This window comes from Drosophila navojoa, chromosome 3 (genome assembly GCF_054131105.1).
Source record: "Drosophila navojoa isolate 15081-1374.11 chromosome 3, UAZ_NAV_1.0, whole genome shotgun sequence".
NCBI classification, from domain to species: domain Eukaryota; kingdom Metazoa; phylum Arthropoda; class Insecta; order Diptera; family Drosophilidae; genus Drosophila; species Drosophila navojoa.
The window spans coordinates 17,685,972-17,709,552 of NC_142891.1; the positions used below are offsets into that span (position 1 = coordinate 17,685,972).

Consider the following 23,581-nt stretch of genomic DNA (forward strand, 5'->3'; position numbering starts at 1 on the left):
AAAAATATTCAAATTTTGAAATGAAATATAAAATTGATTGTTGTCGGAAAGGGAATCTTGAGGTTAACTTGCAGGTGATTCCAAAAAATACCCTTCAAGCTATGCAATAACTAGCTTTACTGTACATAAGTATGCTATGCTTTTTTCTTCAGTACCTGGAATAATTATGAACAATTAATGCATTCGAACATATTAAGAAAAAAGAAATCGTTGCTACATCAATTTGGACATTATATAATATTTATTTACTTTTTATTTATTTTGCTAATTCGATTCAAATTTTTTCGCAAAGCATAACGTGTTGTCAATATTGAATTTAATGTCTATCGATATTTGCAGATTCTGTATTTTGTTGTTTTCCAAATACTGCCACATTAATTTAGTGCGTCATTTTAGAAACGACGCGAAATTCGCTGAAGTAGCCATTTCATTAAATTGTTTAAGAACTTACGCGACGCGCCAAAAAAAACAAACTTAAAAAATGTCGGGCACTACTCAAAAGTACAGAAATTTTGTGGCTGAGCCCATGGGTGAGAAATCCGTCACAGAATTGGCTGGTATTGGCGAAACGCTTGGTGGACGCCTTACGGAAGCTGGATTTGATAAGGTAAATATGAAATGACGCCATATGCGCAGGACGTGATCTTTTATGTTTCCGTTTTATTTTTTGATAAATAACATTTGGGGTCTGTTTCTAGGCATACACTGTACTTGGTCAGTATTTGGTGCTGAAGAAGGACCAAGAATTATTCAAGGATTGGATGAAGGATGTTTGTCACGCTAGCTCAAAACAAGCATCCGATTGCTACAATTGTCTCAATGATTGGTGCGAGGAGTTCATGTAAACGTTTCAATGTATAAATTGTGGAAAATCTCTGGACAAGCAATTCAGTCGAATGGGATGAGGAAATTTTAACCCATACGAATATGATGTTTAATCTATAATACTATATGTTTTGTCAACAATAATGTTAAGCTATTATTAAAATGTAAATGTATATTAATTAGAGTTCAATTCCCTCGGCTATCCATTGGGTTACATATGGTATGCCAACTTCCTCTTCAGTACCTAATTAAAATTTAAATGAATATAAAAAGCGTAATAGAATGTATTCGATTAGTGATATTGGTTAACCATCATATAAAAATATCGATAACAACGTATATCTGCGATCCGATAACTAGTGGTTGCCGGACTTTAAAAAAAAATAAAGGTGAATGGAATGAAAGCAGCTGCGTGAAAATCTAACAAACATTAATATCATAGTCAAACTGTGGCATAAATTACAAAATAACCAAAGCGTAACTATCGCTTGCTTTATTGGCAAAAGCGCATAAGTCTTCTCATTTTCTTAAAATTAAGCAAAGTGAAAATAGTACGGCCTGATGTGCGCTTGTGTTCGTGTGTTTTTCTTTGTATATAGACATGTAAAGCGAGATAGCTATACAATCGTGCTACTAACACAACGTGTATGAGTGAGCTAAGCATATGCATGCGAGCAGCAGCAACTCTGATGTTTCAGAGTTCCAGGCCAAACATTCTCTGCGACGAACGGCTGAATCGACTTTTTGTGTGCAATGCACGACGTTTGCATTAATTATATTAGTAACAAATCATAAATAACACAGTCATAAACAGAAAAACGTATTTATTTCAGCTTGTGATTCGTACTCAAAATAAAGTTGTTATTTGTCTGCATTTACACTGTAATGCCTGTTCGCGTCGCAGAAAAATTTAATGTGTGTGTGTGTGTTTTTTTTGCGTAAACGTCTCTAACCAAAATCGTAGTCGAAAAAAAACGGTAGCAACAACGTTTCCTTGGAAAAATTTGTAAATAGTCAACAAAATTGTCAAGTAAATGTGCGTAAGAATCATAGATTTATAGAAAAGTCGTATGTGCTGTATACGTTGCACAAGTATGTGTGCCTAAATAGTAGTAAACGTCGTTGTCGTTGTCATTCAAATCAGTGCGATTGGGTGAGTGCGTGTGTATGCGTGTGTGTGTGTATGTTGTGTTGAGTGTGTTTGTGACGTTGTTGTATCGTAAAAAAAAGAGTGAAAGAGAGCGCGCGCGGAGCGGGGGCGTGTAAGGTTCCGGTGAAGTGCGAACAAACGAAAGAGTGTGAGAGAGAAAGGCAGAGCAAGCCGGGAGACAGGAGACAAGCCAGGCGAGCAGTCACTCATTTGAGCCCCGTATCCTTTTGCTTGCTTTTCTGCTGTTCGGGAAAAATTCAATGACCTCATTTGTCTTACGTCTGGCCATTTCTGTTCTGTCTTTTTCCAAAACAGGACCAACAGAAACAGCCATCTAAAAAATAACACTCGAGGGCAAGCTTTAAGAACCAGACCAATCAACGTGTCCAGCGCCATCGAGTGAATTATTTTCAATACAAAAAAAAAAAAACAAGGAATAGAAGAAAACATATTCAGGAACAAAATACAACAGAAAACCACAATAACGGATCGCTGTAACTGGCATAAGGAAGCCAGAGTTCGAGCATCTGGCTACGCAAAGCAACACAAACTACGAGCAGAAGTAGGAGGAGGATTAGCGGAGCCAGCGTCAAGCCACAACACGAGTAACAAAAACCCCACCAACAACAAATGGGAACCAATTCAGGAGCCACTGCTGGCATCAATAACAAGCCGGTCGGTGGTGCAGCCGTCCTGGGCGTTGGTGTTGCCAATTCCGCCATTCTCACCAACAGTTTAGGCAGCGGCGGAGGCGGCGGCCTCAGTATAAGCGGCCTGAGTGGACAGAACGCGAATGTAGGTGGCTTAGTCGGCGGCATGGGCGGTGCTGGCGGTGGCGCTGGCAACAATGGCAGCGACGATAGTATGGGCGGACCTGGCGGTGGACCCAATAATCAGCAAGCAACCACGCCGCAATACACAATTCCGGGCATATTGCATTTCATACAGCATGAATGGTCGCGGTTCGAATTGGAGCGCTCACAGTGGGACGTCGACAGGGCCGAGCTGCAGGTGAGTTCGGTTGCTTATCCTTAAAGCTCACTTTCCATTTCAATGGGTTTTTCTTTGAATGAGTTTATCTGCAAGCCAGCGCACATCTGTATCTAATTTGTTTTGTAATCAACTTTATGCTCTGTTTGCTTCAGTGCTGCAACGGTATTCGTTATATTCAATATGTATTTAAATAGTATTATATATTAGGAAAAATGCATTTATCCACTAACCGGAAAATATTTATGGAATTTTTATTGTTTTACGTTTTTAAAGTAAAATTTACTATTCATTGTATATACACTACTATTACTCAATAATACATTTTCATACTAATTGCCTATGGATGCAACAGCGGCAAAGCCTTTTTTAAATAAAAGGAGAATTTTCATGAAATATTCATTTCTCAATTTTCTAATGACATGCAGATCGCCTATCGATGCATTTGACTCCCCTTCCACCCCCTCTTAGTCCCTCGCTTTCACCCGTATATAGTGCATTAGCAGCTGGAAACGTGCTATCGTTATCGATACTACGCAGCATCGATGCGCTCAGTGTACATTCCGTTACGCTCTGATAAACAAGTGACATTCAAAACGTCACTGCACTGGAAACAAGTTGGCGACGACGCTGACTCTGCATTTTACCTACACAGCACAAGTTGCGCCACACACATTTGTCGCAAACATTTATGTTTATGAACCTGTTCGCCTTGTTTGTGTTTTGCCAAAAACACAGAAAAAGAAAAAAAAAAAATTATAAGAAAATGAAGCAAAGAGTGGGCAGTGACTAGACGACGGCGCCCATGTCCAACAGCAGCAGCCACCACACATTGGAAGCCATTTTAGCTTGTTTGCATACATACACTCACGTATACTTTCTTATGCATATATATACACACATATGTACATATATAGATCTATATATGTATGCATGTGCGCCGGGCTCCACATGCTGCGAGTATCTATTTCTAGCTTGCGGCTGTTTGTGTGTCAGTGTCAGTGCTGCACATGCAACGTCCTTGTGTTTGTGCCGGGCCTGGTTCATTGTACAATCTATCAACTTCCCGCGGCCGCTGCCGGCGTTGCTGCTGTCGATACTTCCATTGGAATCGATGGCAAATGCCGTCAGGCCAGCTGTTAATTAGTCTATTTGTTTTGCATTTGACGAATCGCCGTTTTGATGGAAGCGATTAGTAGAGAGAAAAACAAAGCGTAATTTCCTATCTGCATACATACAATATATGCATATGTATTTTATTTTACGTTTTATTTTTGATCTTGATGTGCATTAGTGATAAAGATACGTACTAATTTATAAATTGTTTACTCATTGTACTCGGTCTGTCTAGGCCTTTTATTATATAGTACTTACAAGTACTGAAGTTAAGGATAGTGACTATAGGAGGACTACAAATGATTTTAATTATTTTCCATAAATTCCTGCATCATAACATAACAAATCACATCATGCTCTAACTTGATAATTTCCGCAAATGCCAAAACCAAATTCATTATTCAACATTTATTTTGTACCAACAAATGACTGTTGCTCTGCTATTTGTATATATTTGAAAAGACTTAGCAAAAAATAAATAAATAAATATAGTATGTGCGCCACCTGCCGCCTACATATTCTGCCCTGTCGTCGTCGACGTCGTCATCACCATCATAATCACCATTGCATGTCGCTAGGTAATTTAAAAAGTGCTTGGCATTAACACATACACGCACCCACAAGCTCATTGCGATGTGGTGTTGTTGCAGTTGGTAGAGTATTGTGGCACTTCTGTGTGGTAGTGTGCACTTCTGTCGCTTTTTGCATTAGCCACCTTTTTTCTTTCGTTCAGCAGCTTTCAGCACTGGCACGCGAACAGCATTCTAACATTTTGCTAGTAAATGCGTGCTTTAATTAGCCGTCGTGCCAAATGAAATGCCATTGAATGTTAATTCAAATGCAGAACATGTTTCCATTAACAGCAGAAGCAGCAGCAGCAGCAGCAATAACAACAAAAACAATAACAATAGCAGCAGCAGCAGCCGTCACAGCAACTAAACAAGAATGAAACAAATTGTGTATAAAATCAAATGGCGGCACAGTTACGTTACGTGCTCTCTCCCTATCTCCCTCTCACTCTCTTACTCTCTCTGACCATTACTTCAAATCGGCTGCTCTCTTTGCTACTCTCGTGAGCTGCGGCTGCTTCTGTTATTAGCATGTATAAATTGTTATTGTTGTTGCCTTTGGGGCGCACACCCATTGAGAGCTGGCCAATTCTTTGTGTGTATGCATCTGTGTGTGTGCGTGCTTGTGAGCAAGTGTGTGTGCACCTCCCCTTTTAAGTTTGTAAGGTAGACCAATTGAATGAGTGTGCTGAAGAGGAAGTAAGCAAAAGTTTCTTTTTATTTATTTATATATTTTTGCTCTGCATCGTAGTTACGCACCTGACAGTCCTTTTTTCGTTATTTTCCTTATCATGTTAATGTTGTGGCTCAATGCGCGGGCGTTTTATACTATAATATTCCGCGTCATCTCCTTTTCTCTATTGCAATACAATGCGTAGAAATATATTATACATAACCTAACATAGTTGTTCCAGCTAAGGATTAGGGCAGGGTACGGAGAGGGTGCTTCTAGTGCTTTCACAATTCAGCGTCGAATATCTTACGCAGTAGCAGTAAATGTTGCGGATTTCACTCTAGCCGCATTCCTATCCTTTTCACTCTCTTGGGTAACAACAATTAGTGCAGCAAGTCTGTAATTTTATATTACAATTAATTGAATTTAATTGTTTTTGTTTTTTTTTTTTTTCGTTCGGTTTGCTATGGTGCAGCAGAGCGTCAATTATAAGACCGATCCAGCGCCGCGCCAAACGCAGCAATTGGAATGCAACGAGACGCATGCATTCATCATTCACACACATACATATACACTCACACATTACACTGAACACACTTATATGCGTACATACATATATGTATATGTATGTATTTAAGCTTTCATATGCTCCCCATGAAAGCTTTCAAGTTTTACATTAATAAACATTGATTATGCTCAAATTTAGCATATGGGGTAGTAATATTCATATGATATATGAATATATAGACATATGTCATATAATATAATATTCATATACGTTCGGTATATGACGTATAGTCTTAAATATAATGTGATCGATTACATCACATATGCAGTTATAATTACAGTATAAGTTGCTTATCTAGATATTATTATTTGGCATTTCTTAATGTCCTTATTTCAACTAAAGCTAATCACTTTTCTCATTTTTTTATAGGCGCGCATTGCTATGTTGCTGGGCGAGCGTAAATGTTTAGAGAGCCTCAAATCTGATCTAACGCGACGCATTAAAATGCTGGAGTATGCACTGCGTCAGGAGCGAGCGAAATTCTATCGATTAAAATACGGCACCGATCCGCCGCAATTAAACGAGTTCAAACCATCGTCGAATGATGATGGTGGCATCGGTACCGATGTGGCCACCGATTCGGAAGTGCCCTACAGCTCTGTGTCGAACACTACGTGGCGGCAAGGCAGACAAATGTTGCGCCAATATCTGGCAGAAATCGGTTATACAGACAACATAATCGATGTGCGTTCAAATCGTGTTCGCTCCATTCTTGGACTCAACAATAATGCGGATCATGATGGTGTCGGTGGTGGCGGCGGTGGCGGTGGTAACGCTGGCGGCATTGGCAGCGGTGGCGAGAATCTCAGTCCCAATATAAATGGCAATGAGAGCAATAAACGTGCCTCAGAATCGGAAGGTAGGTCATTGCACACCCTCTTCCCCCCTGTTGAAGATTTGAATAATTTGCTCACATTAGGCCGTCATACTCCCGCTAAAAAAGTGCAACAATCGAATGATGCCATCATACTGGACACCGAGGCGGCAGTCATGGCCAATTTTGAGTTCCTTGGACCCACAGAGATGTCCGACGATGATGAAATCTCCGATGATCTGGAAATGGTGGCGACCGACAATGAGGATACTGATGTCAAAATGGCCAAACGGCCCAAGTCAGGAAAGGATATGCTTACCGAAGGTACGAATTGATCTACGAATTGATCATCCGCTCCCTCTTCATACCAATTTGCAAAGCCCTCCCACCCGTCGCATATTCTGTAGTATTTATATTTTTACTTTGCAAAGTCCCGATTAAAAAAAAATATAACGATCCATAGTACTGTACACAATCCAAAAACAAACGCTGTATTTGTTATATGCTTTTCGCTTTCTGTTTCTTTCGCTTTTCTCTTCTTCTTCGTCTACGTCTTGTTGATGCGTTCATCAATTGCATAGATCTTGAGGCGGAGGTGGGAGAGCAGCTCTTAAACGATATGAATCTAATAACCGAAGGTGCTTTTTACTAATCACTAATCACTCACTGGATTCGAAAACTGCTAAACAATCTTTGGAAAGTGTGACAAGAATCTAAATAAAATCTAGAGAATCTAACGATAGTTAGTAAAGTGTCAATACGTTTCCATTGATTGTCAATTTGAACCATAATTATTGATTTCTCTTTTATATATTAAATTAAATTTCTGATTTGCATTTCTTCGCAGAGGTGGACGGTTCCTTGGGACTAGGTGAGCTAGCGCAGCTGACGGTGAACAATGAGTCGGACGGAGCGTACGATGCGAATGCCAAGGACGGCACTGGTGGCAGTGCCGGTGGCGCTGGCTATCGCAAAACCTGGAATGCCAAGTATACGCTGCGCTCGCACTTTGACGGAGTGCGCTCACTGATTTTCCATCCGGAGGAGCCCGTGCTAATCACTGCCTCCGAGGATAATACGCTCAAGCTGTGGAATCTACAGAAGACGGTACAAGCCAAAAAATCCGCTAGTCTTGATGTTGAGCCGCTCTATACGTTCCGTGCCCACACCGGACCCGTCCTCTGCCTGGGCATGTCCTCTAGCGGCGAGACATGCTATTCGGGTGGCCTCGATGGCAATATCGAGTGCTGGCAACTGCCATCGCCCAATATTGATCCATATGATTGCTACGATCCGAACGTGCATTCCGGCACACTGGAGGGCCATACGGACGCCGTTTGGGGTCTGACCACAATGCAGAATAATATTGTGTCATGTTCGGCAGACGGCACCGTTAAGCTGTGGTCACCATATACCAAGGAGCCGCTACTGCGCACCTATACGGCCGCGGAGGCCGAGGGCGGGCCCTCATCCGTGGACTTTGTGCGCAACGAGGTGGATCACATTGTGGTGGCCTACAACAGTGCACATTGCATTATCTATGACACGGAAACGGGCAAACAGGTGATTAAGCTGGAGGCCTCACAAGAGATGTCCGGAAATACGGGGAAGTTCATTAATAAAGTCGTCTCACATCCGACACTGCCCATCACAATAACCGCACACGAGGATCGCCATATACGCTTCTGGGATAATACATCGGGAACATTGGTGCATTCAATGGTGGCGCATTTGGAGCCGGTTACATCGTTAGCCGTTGATGCCCATGGACTGTATTTGCTGTCCGGTTCACATGACTGCTCCATACGCCTCTGGAATCTGGACAATAAGACGTGCGTGCAGGAGATAACCGCACATCGTAAAAAGTTCGATGAGAGCATATTTGACGTGGCGTTCCATGCAACCAAGCCCTATATAGCGAGTGCCGGTGCTGATGGACTGGCCAAGGTCTTTGTTTAACTTACGTCGGACTAGCCTCAACCCCCAATACCCAAATATTCAATCCCAATCCCTAATCTCCACCTTCATACACACAGCCAATGCTGCAGCAGCTCTCAGCTAAGCGATTACGAGTTCGAGTTAAATAATTATACATATAAAAAAATACACTTATATATATACATTATACTACTATACATTTAATTCTAATTATACAATTATATACATGAGATGAACAACAAACACACATTGCTATATATATATATATATACATGAAATGGCATAAATCAACCTAAAAAATAATAACATATATATATATAATAAAATTGACATTATTATGGCATTTCCGAGCGTACGAGCGAGCACCATTTGTAATCTAAAAGATCAAGTGAATACGAATACAATATCTATGCCGCATATTAAACACACATACACACACACACTATTTGTTGACGACAAATGTAAAGTTCTTGATTTTATGGCATTTAATTTTTTTATTTTTCTTAGCCACAATTTCAACAACTTTGTTTTACTTTATTTTTTTAATGTAGTCAATTTCCAATCGATGACAATTTAGTTTATAATTATATTTTATATTGCGCTTAACTGCTCAGCGATTGCGTCAATAGTTGATCCAGTGGGAAGCTTTACTGTACATTTTATATAAAGAAAAAAAGCCCTTAAATGATATAATCGATTATGTAATGAAGTTAATGTACGTACCTTTTGCTATATTGGCCGCTCGCTGTGCAAGTTTTTTTTGCAATTAAATGTACTCAGCTAACAAAAAAGAAAAAAAAAACGTTTACGTAATGATATATAGACGATCAAATTTGTAGAACATAACGGTTTATATATATAGCCATTAGCCCACTCTCTTAATCATACAAAAGGATGAAATAACACAAAGAGCGTGCAAGTTGTAAATTAAGTTTAGTAAACGACGACGACGATAAAGATGTTTATTTATTAAAAGTGTGGAAAGTAATGAAACAGGAAGGAATAAACAATCGCCAGAAAACTTTATTAAGCACTAAGTGAAAAGTAAAATGCTTCGATTTCTATAATTTTTCATATACAAATCTTAAAGAAAAAGTACGCAATGCTTGGGTTAGAGATCCACAAAAATATATACAGATCCAGATCCAGATGATATATAAAACATAATAAATAAATGCCGTTGAGCTATAACTGTATGCTAAGCTATTTATTTAATTTATGCCTAGTATTAAACACAAAGCAAACAAGAAATGAAAAGGATTTCGTACACTTGTAGTTGAATATATATTTACTCATAAATATATATATATGATTTGGATCGCTTAACGATTCATTATTTGTAATCAAATAAACGTTAAAAAATGTGGACGTGAATGCCGAGCAACTCAATATTAGTAATAGTATTAACAATTAAAAGAAAATGTAACGAAACGCAGCTAAAGAAAAAAATGAACCCAAGTTGATATTCGATAAAAAAATATATATAAATCAAGTGATGATTCATATATATATAATTTATATATACATATAAAATCCTTTACTATCAACAAATTATGTGTTTTAATTTGTACTTTTAGTTGTTACAAATTGAAAATGCGATATCATATATAAATATATACACCCATACACATTGTAGATCTATATGATTAACTACTAAAAACAAAAAACAAAATATAGTGGTAGTTATATAAACAAACACACACACATATACAAACACATTAATACATTAAATCTATTGATTTTTAATTTTTTAATTGTACATTTTTTATTTTTTGATTACCATGTATTTTTATTTTAAATAAAGTTTTACAAAATGAATTTGGCCTTGAGATATTTTTAAAACACCAACGCATTTCTCAACAATACGAAAATATAACCAAATAAAAGCAATTTTCTAAAACGTTGTGGACCAGCGGGTTCTCGTTTGCAACGATACAGTTCATCCGAACAGTCAGTAAAAAAAAATAACATCCAAACCTTTGTTGCCTTTTCATTTGAATGAAAGAAAGATAAATTACCAACAAGACAAAATTTCCGCTGCTGGCAGCAATTTTCACTTCATAATTGATAAAAAAAAGAAAGAAAAACAAACGAAAAGAAACTCGCACAAAATGGTTTTTATTTTTGTACCGTTATACAAATCCACTGCCATATTTTCACCAAAACGCAAACATTACGAAATGAATGTAGAAGCTGATTCTAAACAGATTATTGTAAACATTTTTTATTTGTTACTTTCACGCAATGGGATGCCACAATTTATAATATTTATATAAAATAAAAAAATAAAAACATTCGATAGTGTTATTCGATAAATAACCAAAGCTGAATGCGCATGATATAATTAAAAAACTAAGAGCAAAAATAAAATAAATTTAATATTAAGTCGTACAACGTTCATTGTAGATTTGAGCATATAGCGGAATAACCCCAATTCCCAGCACATAAGTTTATACATATAGAAAACAAAAATTTAAAAGAAAACTCATGCATATTAAAGAAAATAACAAAAATAAATATATATATATTAAATATAAAAAAAAAAATACTTTTATAGTAAATCAAAAATAAACACCATACATTATACTTAAACAACAAGAAAATAAAACATAAAGAAAACTCCACACACACTTCATGTTAAGATATAATAAAAATGAATAAATAAAATATTTAAAAGCAATCAAAAAATACGTTATGGGTTTTTCCAGCACTATTTGTACATTTACAGTACTGCAAATGGTGTGGTGGGTAATCGATAGTATTATCTAGCGTGATCGAAAGTAATCGTAATCGTCCCGTATCAATAAGTTAGTTATCGACTTAAATACAATTAATAATAATAATGGAAGCAAATGCAACATTTACCGGGGATGTGGATAAAACTCAGATACCACCGCTAAATCAAAAGCGTATACTCGCTTTTGTTAATCACTTCCTACTAAGTACCTGCAATTTTCTCAATGAATTCGCCTTGAATTGCGAGACCAAATTTGTGCGAATGGAGCGACAGCTTCAAAGAACTGAAGCTGCGTTAATAATTCTAGAAACGAAGCTGGCATCCATACCGGTAGATAATTCCGCCACAACGCCTGAAGTAATAAGCACTGAGGCAACAACAGACGAAACTGATAAGCCAGAAGTAGAAGCACCCGCAGAAGTAAAAGGCGTTCGAGTGTGTGAAGATATTCGTTATAAGAAATTCTTCAGAATGCTGCAAGTAGGCGTACCTGCGCCCGCGGTTAAAATAAAAATGAGCTCAGAAGGACTGGATTCCGAAATGCTAGAGTAAGTTGATTAACAATTATCCCCGCTTAGCTAAAAACTATATTTATTTTCAGTAAACCCGACTTCATGCTCGAGGATGGCATTCTGGAATAAAATTTGGAGTATTGTCCTGAGCAACATATATTGTGATATAGCATGAGCATAAAATGCTACATTTTTAAATAATACAATTGGCAAAAATTTACTTCTACAATTTGTTTTATTTTCTCACTTATTGCCGAACATGGCAAAAGCAGTCGATGAAAACAACTTAAAAACACTTCATTATCAAAAGGTAGCTGGCGATTACAAATCCTGGAAGCTTAGAACTGAATCATCTGTCCCTTGCGCTTCTTGTCACCGCCCAGCTCGAAGTGCTTGCAACGCTTCAGGGGTGTCTGCTTGCGGTATTTGCAATCAGTGCACTCCATACGCAGCACAATTTTCTTGGTGGTTTTGGCCTGTTAATGAATAAAAGAGTAAATACATTATTATCAAATTAATAGGGATAATTCGGAAGCTTTTTAAATTTTACATTTGTTTGTTGTGCAGGTGGGGCGCATATCGCATAGAAAAAGGCGAGCACGCTGCCATTAAGGCCGCACACAATGCAAGAACAAATTACTTTTGGCACACCTTCCCAATGAATTGCTTAAAGCTTCACTCAAGAAAGCGCAGTCAACTCAGTTCTACTTAAGTGCCAATATTGATATGGTATTATCCCATTGATCTACTCACCTTCTTCCTGAAGATGGGCTTGGTCTGACCACCGAAACCCTGCTGTTTTCTGTCGTAACGTCTTCTGCCCTGAGCACCCTTGCGCTCCTTGGACTTCTTGTACTGCGTCACCTTGTGCAGCTTGTGGACCTTGCACTTTTTGCAAAAGGTGCGACGTTGCTTAGGTACATTCACCTATAAGAATCAGAAACAACATATTAATTTTTGCTTTCTCAGTTCTCTGTTGCCGCCATCACAAATGTTAAACACTAACACAAAAGCTTGCGTATCAAATAGAATGCATTGTAAGTACGCACATTCGTTTAATATTGTCACAAAATCACAGACAACATTATGTTGTGCAATAATTAATAGTTTGTTTAACATTTTTAACGTTATTATCACGGATGTTTGCTGATTTTCGTCAAAGCCGATCAGAACACCTACCATCTTGAATAGGAAAGAAAACCCAAAAAGACGGAATTAGAGATGTGCAATAGTTACGTATCGCTGTGAATGGCAAAAAACAGTATTGCCAAGATTTCCTACTCGAAACGATATTTGCCAGTCACTAGATATTTCAGCTGCGATAAGTGCTGCCACCACTAATTAGTAAAATTAAACAAAAAAAAGAAGGAACTTTGCAACTGAGAGAAAATATCTTTTTCAGCGGCCGACGAGTTTACTGGTGGACAGACGGCCATAGTGCCACAATTGTGTGCAATGTAAGAAGTGTAGAAAACATGCATCAATACAATTGCAACCGGATAAACACAATACAAACGGATGTGCCCGTCATTGTGTTAACGCAATTAGCATAAAAATGAGATTGGGCTGCGAATGCGAGAGTGTAATTAAAATGCGAAGAATGTACGCGCTGCTGCCAACCTTGACATTTTGGTTAATGAGCTTTCAATTGCCATCACAATCGGATCAACTACATATAACAGCGCCCTGCGATCGCAGTCGCAAGGTATTCACCGAGCCCTACGGTGAAATCAGCGATGGTCCCTCTGGCTACAATTATACGCAGGATTCGCACTGTGAATGGCTGATAAAAGCGAAAAATGACAGTCAATTTATAACCTTAACATTCCATAGTATGGGCACAGAGTGCTCCTATGATTATATATATGTATACGACGGCGATTCCTTCAATTCAACTCTCTTGGGCAGCTTTAGCGGACGCACACAACCGCAAAAACTAGTCGCACGGAGCGGTAGTGTAAGTGCCGAAATACTCCACACTCTTAAGTCCTTTATTCATCTCAAAATTTGTCTACACAGATGCTCATTCTAATGTACAGCGATACAAACTACGTGCTGGATGGATTTCGTGCTTCCTATTACATATCAAACTGCCTGAACAACTGCCACAATCATGGAAAATGCGTGGGCCACCAATGCGTCTGCCATGGCGAATGGGTGGGGCCTGACTGTGAGGATGAAGCGTGCCCGCAGAAATGCGGTGAACATCAAGGTCGCGGGAAGTGCCAGAAAAGCATTTGTCATTGCTCCCCGGGCTATAGTGGACGCTTGTGTGATCTTAGTGATAATCCACCAGGCAGCAGCTGGCGTTGGCTGGCCACCGATGCTGAGGGCATGACGCCGCGTGCTGCACACTCTGCCGTTTATATGGAAGACGAGGATGCACTCTATGTATTTGGGGGTTACGATCTGAACAATGTCATTAGCACGTTGCAGGTACGTTAAGAATGGAATTTACCTAGAAAGCTACCTATTTAACTATATATTTTTTTCATAGATATATCGCTTTAGCACCAGTCAATGGGAGGATGAATGGGGCATACCACTGCAGAGTCGCCGTCACTTTTATCATCCACAAAAAATTGATCATACACTGTTGAAAGCTGTGCTGCAGCACAAGAACGAAGACGAGGCCAAACTGTGGGGCCTGACCAGCGATGTAAGCTTCTTTCGTAATATCCTCTACACGCTGGCCGAGTCTAATTTACATCAAAGACGCACCCGCTCCTCGCTGCCATTGACTACAGTAAACGCGAACTCGACGGACGAAGAGTTAACTGAATATCTGGAGGATATACTGGAAGAGGTGACCGATCACAAACCACATGGCCGTTATGGACATGCTGCAGATCGGGTTCCAGGAGGCTTTGTCATCTATGGCGGCAAGCATGCTAACGGCAGCTTCTACAACGATCTCTGGCAATATAATAACACAGAAAGTGGTGGCAAGTGGAAGCAAATGGCTGTCAGATCAAAGCTACAGCCTCCGGCGCTTGCAAGGCATACTCTAACCACTGCCTTGGACTATTTGTATCTGTTTGGCGGCAGTATGGAATCAGGTGAATTCTCCTCCAGCATTTATCGGATACGCTTGCCCCTCAGCGAAGATTCGCAATGGCAACTCGTGAAGCCGCGAGGCGGGAAAACCTTGGATGTGCGTTTGGCTGCGCATTCGACGGTTTACTATGGAGCAACTAATTCGTTGATTGTATTTGGTGGCATTATGACGAGTTTAGCACGCTTTTCAAAGCTGTCGGATCGCATATTTGCCTTTCAACTGGATCAGCTGCACTGGACTGAAATCTTATATCCGCGTACAGCATTGAGAGACACGAATATACCAAGGGAGCGAGCATTTCATACGGCCACCATATCGGGCAATTATATGATTGTCTTTGGTGGCTATACGCATCGCCATAACAAGGATGAGATATGCTACGATAATCAAATGTATTGGTATCACTTAAGCTGTCACATTTGGATCAATCAGGTGGTCTCGGCCGATGATAGTCTGTACCCGAAGCAACAGGGCGTTTTTGCCCACGCCGCTGCACTGCGTCGCAATCACACGCTGCTAATCGTGGGCGGCTATCACGGCAATGTGAATGCCGATCTATTTGCCTATGAGCTGCCGCAGGTGCTACGTGTGGAGAATCCGCTCTACAATCACAATCCGGAGATGGCGTGTCGTCTGCATGCCTCACATACTGCATGTCTATCGAATCCCGAATGCGGCTGGTGCTCGGCGGATAGCAGCTGCTATGGACGCACAATTGGAGCCAACTGCACCACCAATTTGCAGACGACACGCTGCCCCGGAATTTGCCCCTCCTTGGGTGATTGTCATTCGTGCCTGGTGCACGGCACCCTGTGGGGCGGTGGCAATGCCGCCGCGTTCTCCGTAGCCAGCAAACTGGGTCTCAACGAGTGCACCTGGTGTGTACAAAATGCCCGTTGTCATTATCGTGCTGATAACTATGGCATGTGCGGCGATAGCACCGGCTGGTGGGGCGAACAGGGCACCGAGATTCGTGAACCTGATATGTGCACCCGCAATGATCGGCGTCCGGGCTTGACTTACATCAAGTATAACTATCCCGTCAACTTCACCATGCCCGATTATGTGGGCATTGTGAACGCTACCATGGTGGACTTTGCCTCGCCGCCGCCCACTGCGTACTTTGAGCAGCGGCAGGAAGGTGAAATGTTGGCACGCCTCCTGGGCTTCGTGCGGCCTCAGCAGCAGTGGAACAGCAACAATAATTCAGCCATACAGGTGTGCAGCAGCTACTCGTCAGCTGTGCTGCGTGTGGGTCTGGGCATGAATCTCGATATGCTGGACAATGTGACCACGCAAAGCTCAAATCAATCGTACTGCAGCAATGTTCAGCTACCCAGCACTGAGCAGCCATTCCTCATCGATTTTCAGGTGAGTTTATTTTGTATTTCTGATATTCATAATAATAAATAAGTAAATGATATTTATATAATTTTCATTGCAGGCTCGCCGTCGCATTGGCCAGAACAACATCTACAATACCTACCAGAAGACGAAAATGGAGCTGCAGCATTTGCATAACGGACAGCTGAATGCGTTTACTTTCGAGTACTTGGAGCCGTACTATTCCGGTGATTGCACTCAGTATAACAATTGTCTGCATTGTCTGACCGATGGCTCCTGCTCGTGGTGTCCATTGACCAGCAAATGCCATCTGAAGTCAGTCAATGAGAGCGCCGTCTGTGTGGCGAATGATACGGATCAGGGCACCCATTGGGCGTACTTGATTAGTCAGCCCAGTCAGTGTGCCAATTGCTCCAACTATGTGACCTGTCGCGCCTGCGTCTCCACGCCTGGCAATGGCGAGTGCGAATGGTGGTTGGATGATGCGCGCTGTGGACGCATTGGCAAATCGAACAGCAGCGTCCGATCCATTGCACAGTGTCCGCGGCCATGTCGCGAGCGTCGCGGCTGCGATCAGTGTCTAGGCGAGCGTGGACGTTGTGTCTGGTGTGAGGCAAGCGCCCAGTGCTTTAGCTTTGCCGTATACACCAGCGAATATCAGTTTGGCATGTGCCGCGAGTGGATCGACAAGGTGGGCACGCCGCCCATGTCGCCGGCAGCTGGACCCATTGCCTCGTCGGCCTCTGCAACGCCCACAACCACATTGACTATGCATCCGGCACCGCCGCGTTCCCTGCAACAGTGCAAATCCTGTGAGCGGCATCGCAACTGCACCTCGTGCCTGCGCACGCTGAGCTGCGGCTGGTGCTTCGATCGGGACAATCCCATTGAGGGCATTTGCATGCAGGGCGACTTTAGCTACAGCGCAGGCAACTGCTCCCTGGCCCTGAATAGCAGCTCGCAGCACGATGCCGAGTGGGCCTATGCGCAGTGCCCGGACGTGGATGAGTGTGGCCTGGGCTTGCACGACTGCCACAAGGAGGCCAAGTGCACCAACACGCAGGGCAGCTACAACTGCCATTGCCGGCGCGGCTATGTGGGCGACGGACGTTTCAGTTGCGTGCGCACCTGCTACGAGTTCTGCCAGCATGGCTATTGCTCCGGCCCGCCGGACTACAGCTGCAAGTGTGACCTGGGCTGGACAGGCAGCGATTGTGGCATTAGCTGCGGCTGCAACAACCACTCCACCTGCCTGGAGCGCGTGGGCAAGTGCGACCAGTGCCAGGCGTGGACCGAGGGCGAGCGCTGCGAGCGTTGTCGCCAGGGCAGCTACGGCAATGCGACGGCAAATATCGGATGTCATCCGTGTGAGTGCAATGGACACGGAAATCAGGATTTGGTAAGCAATCGCTCAATCAACAGTTGATGCCCTTGACTATAGCTGCTGCCTTCATTTTTGCAGGGCATTTGCAATGTAAGCCACGGCGAGTGCTTCTGCAAGGACAACACGCAGGGCCTCAAGTGCGACGTCTGCGCGCCCGGCTACTACGGCGATCCGCGCGACGGTGGCCAGTGCTACTATCAATGCGAATCGCGTGGCATACTGACCAACATAGGACGCAGTGCCATTGGCTCCTATCAGTCGTATCGTTCGCCGTGGGGCGCCAGCCTTGAGGTGCGCGAATGCCTGTGGATATTGCAGCCAAAGACCTTGCACGCGGATAAGTCGCTGCTGCAGCTAGAGTTTCAGTGGAACAGCCTGGCCATGAGCTGTGACGAGAATGCCGTGTACATTTATGATAGCTTGCCGGACTTGACTGGCGCTGCCCAGCAAAACCAACTGCTGGCCGTTGTCTGTGAGCCGTACAGTGCGGCACGCATCATCGAGGCCCGGTCCAGTCATGTCACCGTCTACTACAAACAGGGCAGCGAGCGTCGCAATTTCGGCTTCAATGCTTTGTATTCGGTCAAGAACTGTGTGGCGGGCAGCTGCATGCATCCGCACATCTGTGATGCACTGCAGCGTTGCGTCTGCCCCGCTGGCTATGTGGGTCCACGCTGCGAAATCGAGATCTGTCCAAGCAATTGCCATGCGAAGCGACTACAGGGCTATTGTGATACCGAGTATGGTCGTTGCATATGCAACAACAACAACTATGCGGGCGCTGATTGTGGCACACTGGTGCAGCGTCATCATCTGGTTATGACGGAGCTGTTCAACACTCAGCTACTAAGCGAAGCCTTGGAGCATTTGAGGAAGACCATACCACGGTTTGGCCACTCGGTGAACGCGGATCGCAGGGGCTCGTTGTGGATGTTTGGTGGCTATTCGCCGAGTCATGGACCGCTCAATGATTTCCGTCAGTTCGATACAAAGAACGCCACCTGGTTGCAGGTGACAGTTGAATCGTCCACTCCGGAGGATCGCATGCCCCTTGGACGGTATTTCCACGCCGCCGAGATCTTTGTGAAGAAGCAGAATATTTACATTTATGGCGGCATTGGCGCCAATTCACGTTTGCTTGCGGACTTCTGGCTGTTCTCCATACAGAATCAACGCTGGGACCAAATCGAGGTAGATCCCTCGCTGGGGGAGTCGCCCCCAGCACTAGCCGGGCACACCTTGACCCACACACGCTACCAGGAACACGAATCGCTGCTGCTGGTGGGTGGCCTGAGCCTGAATAAATCTCGCCCACTGGAGCTGTGGGAATTCAATCTGGACACTGGTCGTTGGGTTCAACTGGCGGCAATGGGAGCACGGCTGCCGGTGCTATACGGACACAGTGCCGTATACCATCAGGAGACACACAGCCTCTATATATTTGGCGGCTATGCAGGCGAGGCGCAGAGCAAGCTTTACGCCCTCGATCTGAACAAGCTCAGCTGGACGGAATTGCCGACATTTAAGGAATTGAACTCTCCGGTTTCGCTGCTGCCGCGTGCACGATATTTCCACTCGGCCGTCAGCACGGAGCACTATATGATTGTGTATGGCGGCAGGACGAGTCCATACAATGCCACAGATCTGCTCATTGCCTATGTGTATGCGTGCAACCAGTGGGTGAGGCTGACCGATGATGTGGAGCTAATTGGCCGCTTGCCCGTGGCGAGCTATGCCGAGGACATGACCATCGATCCGGACAGCGGTGCGATCTATGTGATTGGCGGCTGGGATGGCAGCGCCACCCAGAGCCACGTGACGCGCATCAATATGCCCGAGGACATCTGCCAGCTGTGGAGCGGCGGCAAGTCGATGTGCCGCCACTATATGGGCTGCAGCTATTGCACCATCCAGAACACCTATAGCAACAGTTCGCATTGCTTCACCCAAGGTAGGGCGCCGTGTGCCAACTACAATGGGACGCTGGTCATCAACAATGGGCCGGCGTGCAATGATGTTTGGTTGGCGAGTCGCAATTGCTCGAGCTTTGGCAGCTGCAGCGCTTGCCTGGCCGCCTGGCCCATCCACCAGGAGCTGAGTCCGGTGTGCCAGTGGTGCGATGAGTGCGGCATACGTGGACGTTGTGTGCCCGCCGGCGTCGACTGCGCCCGCAACAGCGCCTGGTGTGAGAAGGAACTCAGTGTGGGAGTGCTCGGCCTCTGTCCGCTGCCCCAGTGCCATCAGCTGGACTGCGAGACGTGCATGCTGCATAGCGAGCAGTGCCACTGGGCACGCAACGACATGGGTCACGTGGAGTGCATTGCCCGGGAGCTGGTGGAGAAGAATGCGTATCACTTGGTGGACCAATGCCCACCGCCATGCCACACGCACAGCAATTGCAGCAGCTGCTTGCAATCGGCGCCAGATGCCGTTGCCACGGATTGCAAGTGGTCGACCATGTTGAACGTCTGCTTGTCTCCCAGTGCACAGCCGTTGCTGTGCGCCGGCGGCGTTTGTGGCCTGGTCCTGGAGTCTACAGAGCTGGAACGTTGCCCCGAGCCGTGCCATGTGTACACCCAGTGCTCCAGCTGCCTGGAGCATGCGCATTGCGGCTGGTGTGCACGCGAGGGCTTCAATGGCGACGGCATCTGCACGGAGGGCGCACTCGAGCATCGCCAAGAGCATCCGTCGGGCTCCACGTGTGACCTAATCTACAGCAGCTGGCGCAACGACTCACAGCTGACGCATGCGGACGTGGTTAGCTGGCACTACGTGCAGTGTCCGGCAGAGAACGAGTGCGAGAATGGACACCACAACTGTGATCCTGTGTCCGAGCAGTGTATCGATCTGGATACACCGACTCCTGGCTACAAGTGCGTCTGTGCCGCCGGCTACCGCGAGGAGAAGAACAGCTGCCTGCCCGTCTGCAGTCAGGGCTGTGTGCGCGGCAATTGCATTCGCCCCGACGAATGCAAGTGTGACTTTGGCTATGTGGGCGAGAACTGCAGCATCCAGTGTCTGTGCAACGGACACTCCAATTGTGAGTCGAGCAGCCGGCTGGACATTTGTCTGAAGTGCCACAACAACACGATGGGCGAGCAGTGCGAGAAGTGCCAGCCACTGTTTGTGGGCAATCCGCGGGAGGGTCACGCCTGTCAGCCTTGCCTGGAATACTGTCACGGCCACTCGGATGTCTGTGTGGCCTACGATGCGGATCCGGCGGTCTTCAATATGACACGCTCAGAGCTGGAGCTCATTCTGCCCGAGGGACCCGCCCACAACGCCACCTGCTTGCGGTGTGCGAATCACACGGCTGGCGATCGCTGCGACAGCTGCTTGCTGGGCTATTTCCGCGGCAGCGAGGATCTGCACAAGCAGTGCCGTCCCTGCCAGTGCCATGGCCATGGCAACATCTGCGACGCGGTCACCGGCGAGAAGTGCAATTGTGCCAACAACACGGAAAGCGATGCCACCTGCATCGCCGGCGGCGGCAAGAATTCGGCCCAGCTCTGCTGGAGCGTTCAGTGCTCAAAGTGTCGCGACTCCTATGCTGGCAATCCCACCGATGGACACCAGTGCTACAAACAAATCACGGTCGAGTCGCGCATGTGCTTCGATGCCAAGCCCATAGGTAAGTTTGGACAATCATACATATGGCTCTTATTGCATTAACTATATAAATCTCTTCATCCACAGAGGAATGCAAATCGAAACCAGCTGCTCTCAAGCCCGGTCAGACAGTGTTCTTTGTCATCCAGCCGCGATTCATGAACGTGGACATACGCATCATAATCGACGTGACTCAAGGGGAATTGGATGTGTTTATGTCGCCGCAGGACGATTCGTTTATAGTGGAAACAAATCAGACAACGGGCTACCACGAGATCTTTCTGGACAATCGCTATAACTGGGGACCCAAGACCGAGCGCCAGCATCCACTTAACATTGCCCTGCCGCGGCATGATAATATTACGCTGCAGAAGCTCTTCGCCCCAGAGCGACGCACTGGCTCCAACGGTCCAACAATGGGCGCCAGCAGCAGCAGCAACAACTTCTATGTACCGCAACTGCACGACTGTCGCAGCCATGGAGGACACAGTTTTGTGGTGCAGGATCAGTTCGCCAAGGACCTGAGCACGCATGTGACGTTGAACCAATGCAATACGCTGCTGCGTCTGTTCGGATTGAAGAATCGTTTGGTGCTGACGCTGCCGCAGCATGCGCACAATTTGAGCGCTACGCGATTCTTTATAGCGCTACGCGCGAGCTCTGGCCCGGAGCCGAGCTACGGATCTGTGGTGTTCCGCCAAGATCAGCTGCACATCGATCTCTTTGTGTTCTTCTCCGTCTTTTTCTCCTGTTTCTTTTTATTCCTCGCCCTGTGCGTTATCGTCTGGAAGGTGAAGCAGGCGGCGGATTTGCGTCGTGCGCGGCGCCAACATGTTGTCGAAATGTTGCATTTGGCCAAACGTCCATTCGCCCAGATCTTTTTGGCCGCGTCCAGCCTGGACATGGATAACAGTCCGCCAACCACGTCAGCGTCGACCACGCGTCAAATGCGTCAACGTGCACGCCAAGCGCTGCTGCTGCAGCAACAACAGCATTTACAGAGCGAAACCCAGTTGCACAATCAACCAACGCCCAGTACCGCTCACAGTTCTTCACACAACCGTACTCATGGCCCCGCACACAGCTCACACACCCACACCCATGGACATGGACACTATAGTAGCAGCAGCAGCAGCAGCTCTCGTCCCGTGCAGGCAACGGGGATCATGCTGGTGGCCATTGAGCCGACTTACGATAATTTGGCTGCTGTTGGCACCGTCTTTGTCAGCCTGCCCGGGCGCTCGAAGGCTCCGCTCAGCATTGCCCTGGGCTCCACATTGATATCCTATCCGCGTCAATATCCTCTCAATGCGAGACATTTCATGCGCACGCAGCGACATCATCAGGCCTAAGCATTGACAGCTACAGTGAATATGTGTGTAAGTGTTAGTCTATATAAATATAAACATCCCCGTCCCTTCCCGATCTGTACTAGTGAATTATAAATAATCATTATATACATAGATATATATATATATATAGTATACTCGCATATATGATTTATATGTGGCATTCTATGCATAGTCTAGGCAATTTTTGTACATAATACTTGAGATACATCAAGAGTTAGCCAGAATGATATATGTCGTCTAACAAAGAAAACTATAAGATCTGAATATTTAGTGGAGCGTCTATAAGAGCAAAACAAATAAGTGAACAATTTAGCACATATACAAAAAATAAACTATTGAAAGAATATGTGGATCGCAAGCTATGGGTATATTTTGGTTTAAACTTTTTCTCCAATTTGATTAATTAATTAATTCTGTTAATTTGCCTAACTTTTAAGTAGTTAGAATAATTGTTATTGGACTAGGCAGCTCTATACAGAGGCACAGGTTTGATAATTTCATAAAAATAATGTTCAACTTTACTCAAACTTTAAAAGATTGTAAAAATTCACCGAAAATTCTTATTAGCTTGCGATTCCTGATATACCTAACTCTCTTAGCTCTTCACTAACAGAGTCAAATAAACAAAAACATAAAGGACAAAACTGGAATTTAATCTAAATAATAAACTAAACTTAAGTGTAAGCATATATGTGTATATTGTCAATTGATAGGAACTCAACAGCAACAAGAAAACAAACAAACTAAAAACTATTGTGGTGCATTTCTTGATAAACGCACACCAACTTTTTCTAGGCAGCCATGACAAACAAAGCAGACTACAGTATATAGATATACAAACTGAAAAACAAAACAAAAATATAATAATTAACAAGTAACAAATACGTATTATATATATGTGTGCATGTATGTATGTATTTACAACTACTACTAAATGTGTCA

General features: G+C 44.2%; 5 protein-coding genes across 7 annotated transcripts; 4 read left to right on the forward strand and 1 right to left on the reverse strand.

Moving 5' to 3' along the window:
• Nucleotides 1–357: 357 nt before the first annotated feature.
• Nucleotides 358–2,451, forward strand: baf (barrier to autointegration factor). The gene is made up of 3 exons (XM_030385476.2): nucleotides 358–607; nucleotides 699–1,376; nucleotides 2,291–2,451. The coding sequence occupies exons 1-2, from the start codon at nucleotides 482–484 to the stop codon at nucleotides 843–845; spliced, it is 273 nt and encodes a 90-aa protein (XP_030241336.1). The 5' UTR covers nucleotides 358–481; the 3' UTR covers nucleotides 846–1,376; nucleotides 2,291–2,451.
• A 154-nt stretch (nucleotides 2,452–2,605) lies between these two features.
• On the forward strand, nucleotides 2,606–10,611 carry Cka (Connector of kinase to AP-1). Of its 3 annotated transcripts, XM_030385471.2 has the most exons (5): nucleotides 2,606–2,986; nucleotides 6,261–6,750; nucleotides 6,811–7,029; nucleotides 7,287–7,343; nucleotides 7,553–10,611. In XM_030385471.2, exons 1-5 carry the CDS (start codon nucleotides 2,606–2,608, stop codon nucleotides 8,662–8,664), a joined length of 2,259 nt encoding a protein of 752 aa, XP_030241331.1. In that variant the 3' UTR covers nucleotides 8,665–10,611. The 3 variants fall into 3 exon arrangements, with proteins under 3 accessions (XP_030241331.1, XP_030241334.1, XP_030241335.1); XM_030385474.2 differs by lacking the exon at nucleotides 7,287–7,343; XM_030385475.2 differs by lacking the exon at nucleotides 7,287–7,343 and having other exon boundaries at nucleotides 6,835–7,029.
• An 818-nt stretch (nucleotides 10,612–11,429) lies between these two features.
• CCDC53 (Coiled-coil domain containing 53) lies at nucleotides 11,430–12,778 on the forward strand. The gene is made up of 2 exons (XM_030385579.2): nucleotides 11,430–11,928; nucleotides 11,982–12,778. Exons 1-2 carry the CDS (start codon nucleotides 11,486–11,488, stop codon nucleotides 12,019–12,021), a joined length of 483 nt encoding a protein of 160 aa, XP_030241439.1. The 5' UTR covers nucleotides 11,430–11,485; the 3' UTR covers nucleotides 12,022–12,778.
• Nucleotides 12,109–13,183, reverse strand: RpL36A (ribosomal protein L36A). The gene is made up of 3 exons (XM_030385580.2): nucleotides 13,072–13,183; nucleotides 12,646–12,819; nucleotides 12,109–12,368 (listed from the first exon to the last, which is right to left on the reverse strand). Exons 1-3 carry the CDS (start codon nucleotides 13,072–13,074, stop codon nucleotides 12,231–12,233), a joined length of 315 nt encoding a protein of 104 aa, XP_030241440.1. The 5' UTR covers nucleotides 13,075–13,183; the 3' UTR covers nucleotides 12,109–12,230.
• A 38-nt stretch (nucleotides 13,184–13,221) lies between these two features.
• Megf8 (multiple EGF like domains 8) lies at nucleotides 13,222–23,389 on the forward strand. The gene is made up of 6 exons (XM_030385578.2): nucleotides 13,222–13,849; nucleotides 13,912–14,328; nucleotides 14,390–16,321; nucleotides 16,395–17,693; nucleotides 17,757–21,309; nucleotides 21,375–23,389. The coding sequence occupies exons 1-6, from the start codon at nucleotides 13,448–13,450 to the stop codon at nucleotides 22,637–22,639; spliced, it is 8,868 nt and encodes a 2,955-aa protein (XP_030241438.1). The 5' UTR covers nucleotides 13,222–13,447; the 3' UTR covers nucleotides 22,640–23,389.
• The last annotated feature ends 192 nt before the right edge of the window (nucleotides 23,390–23,581 follow it).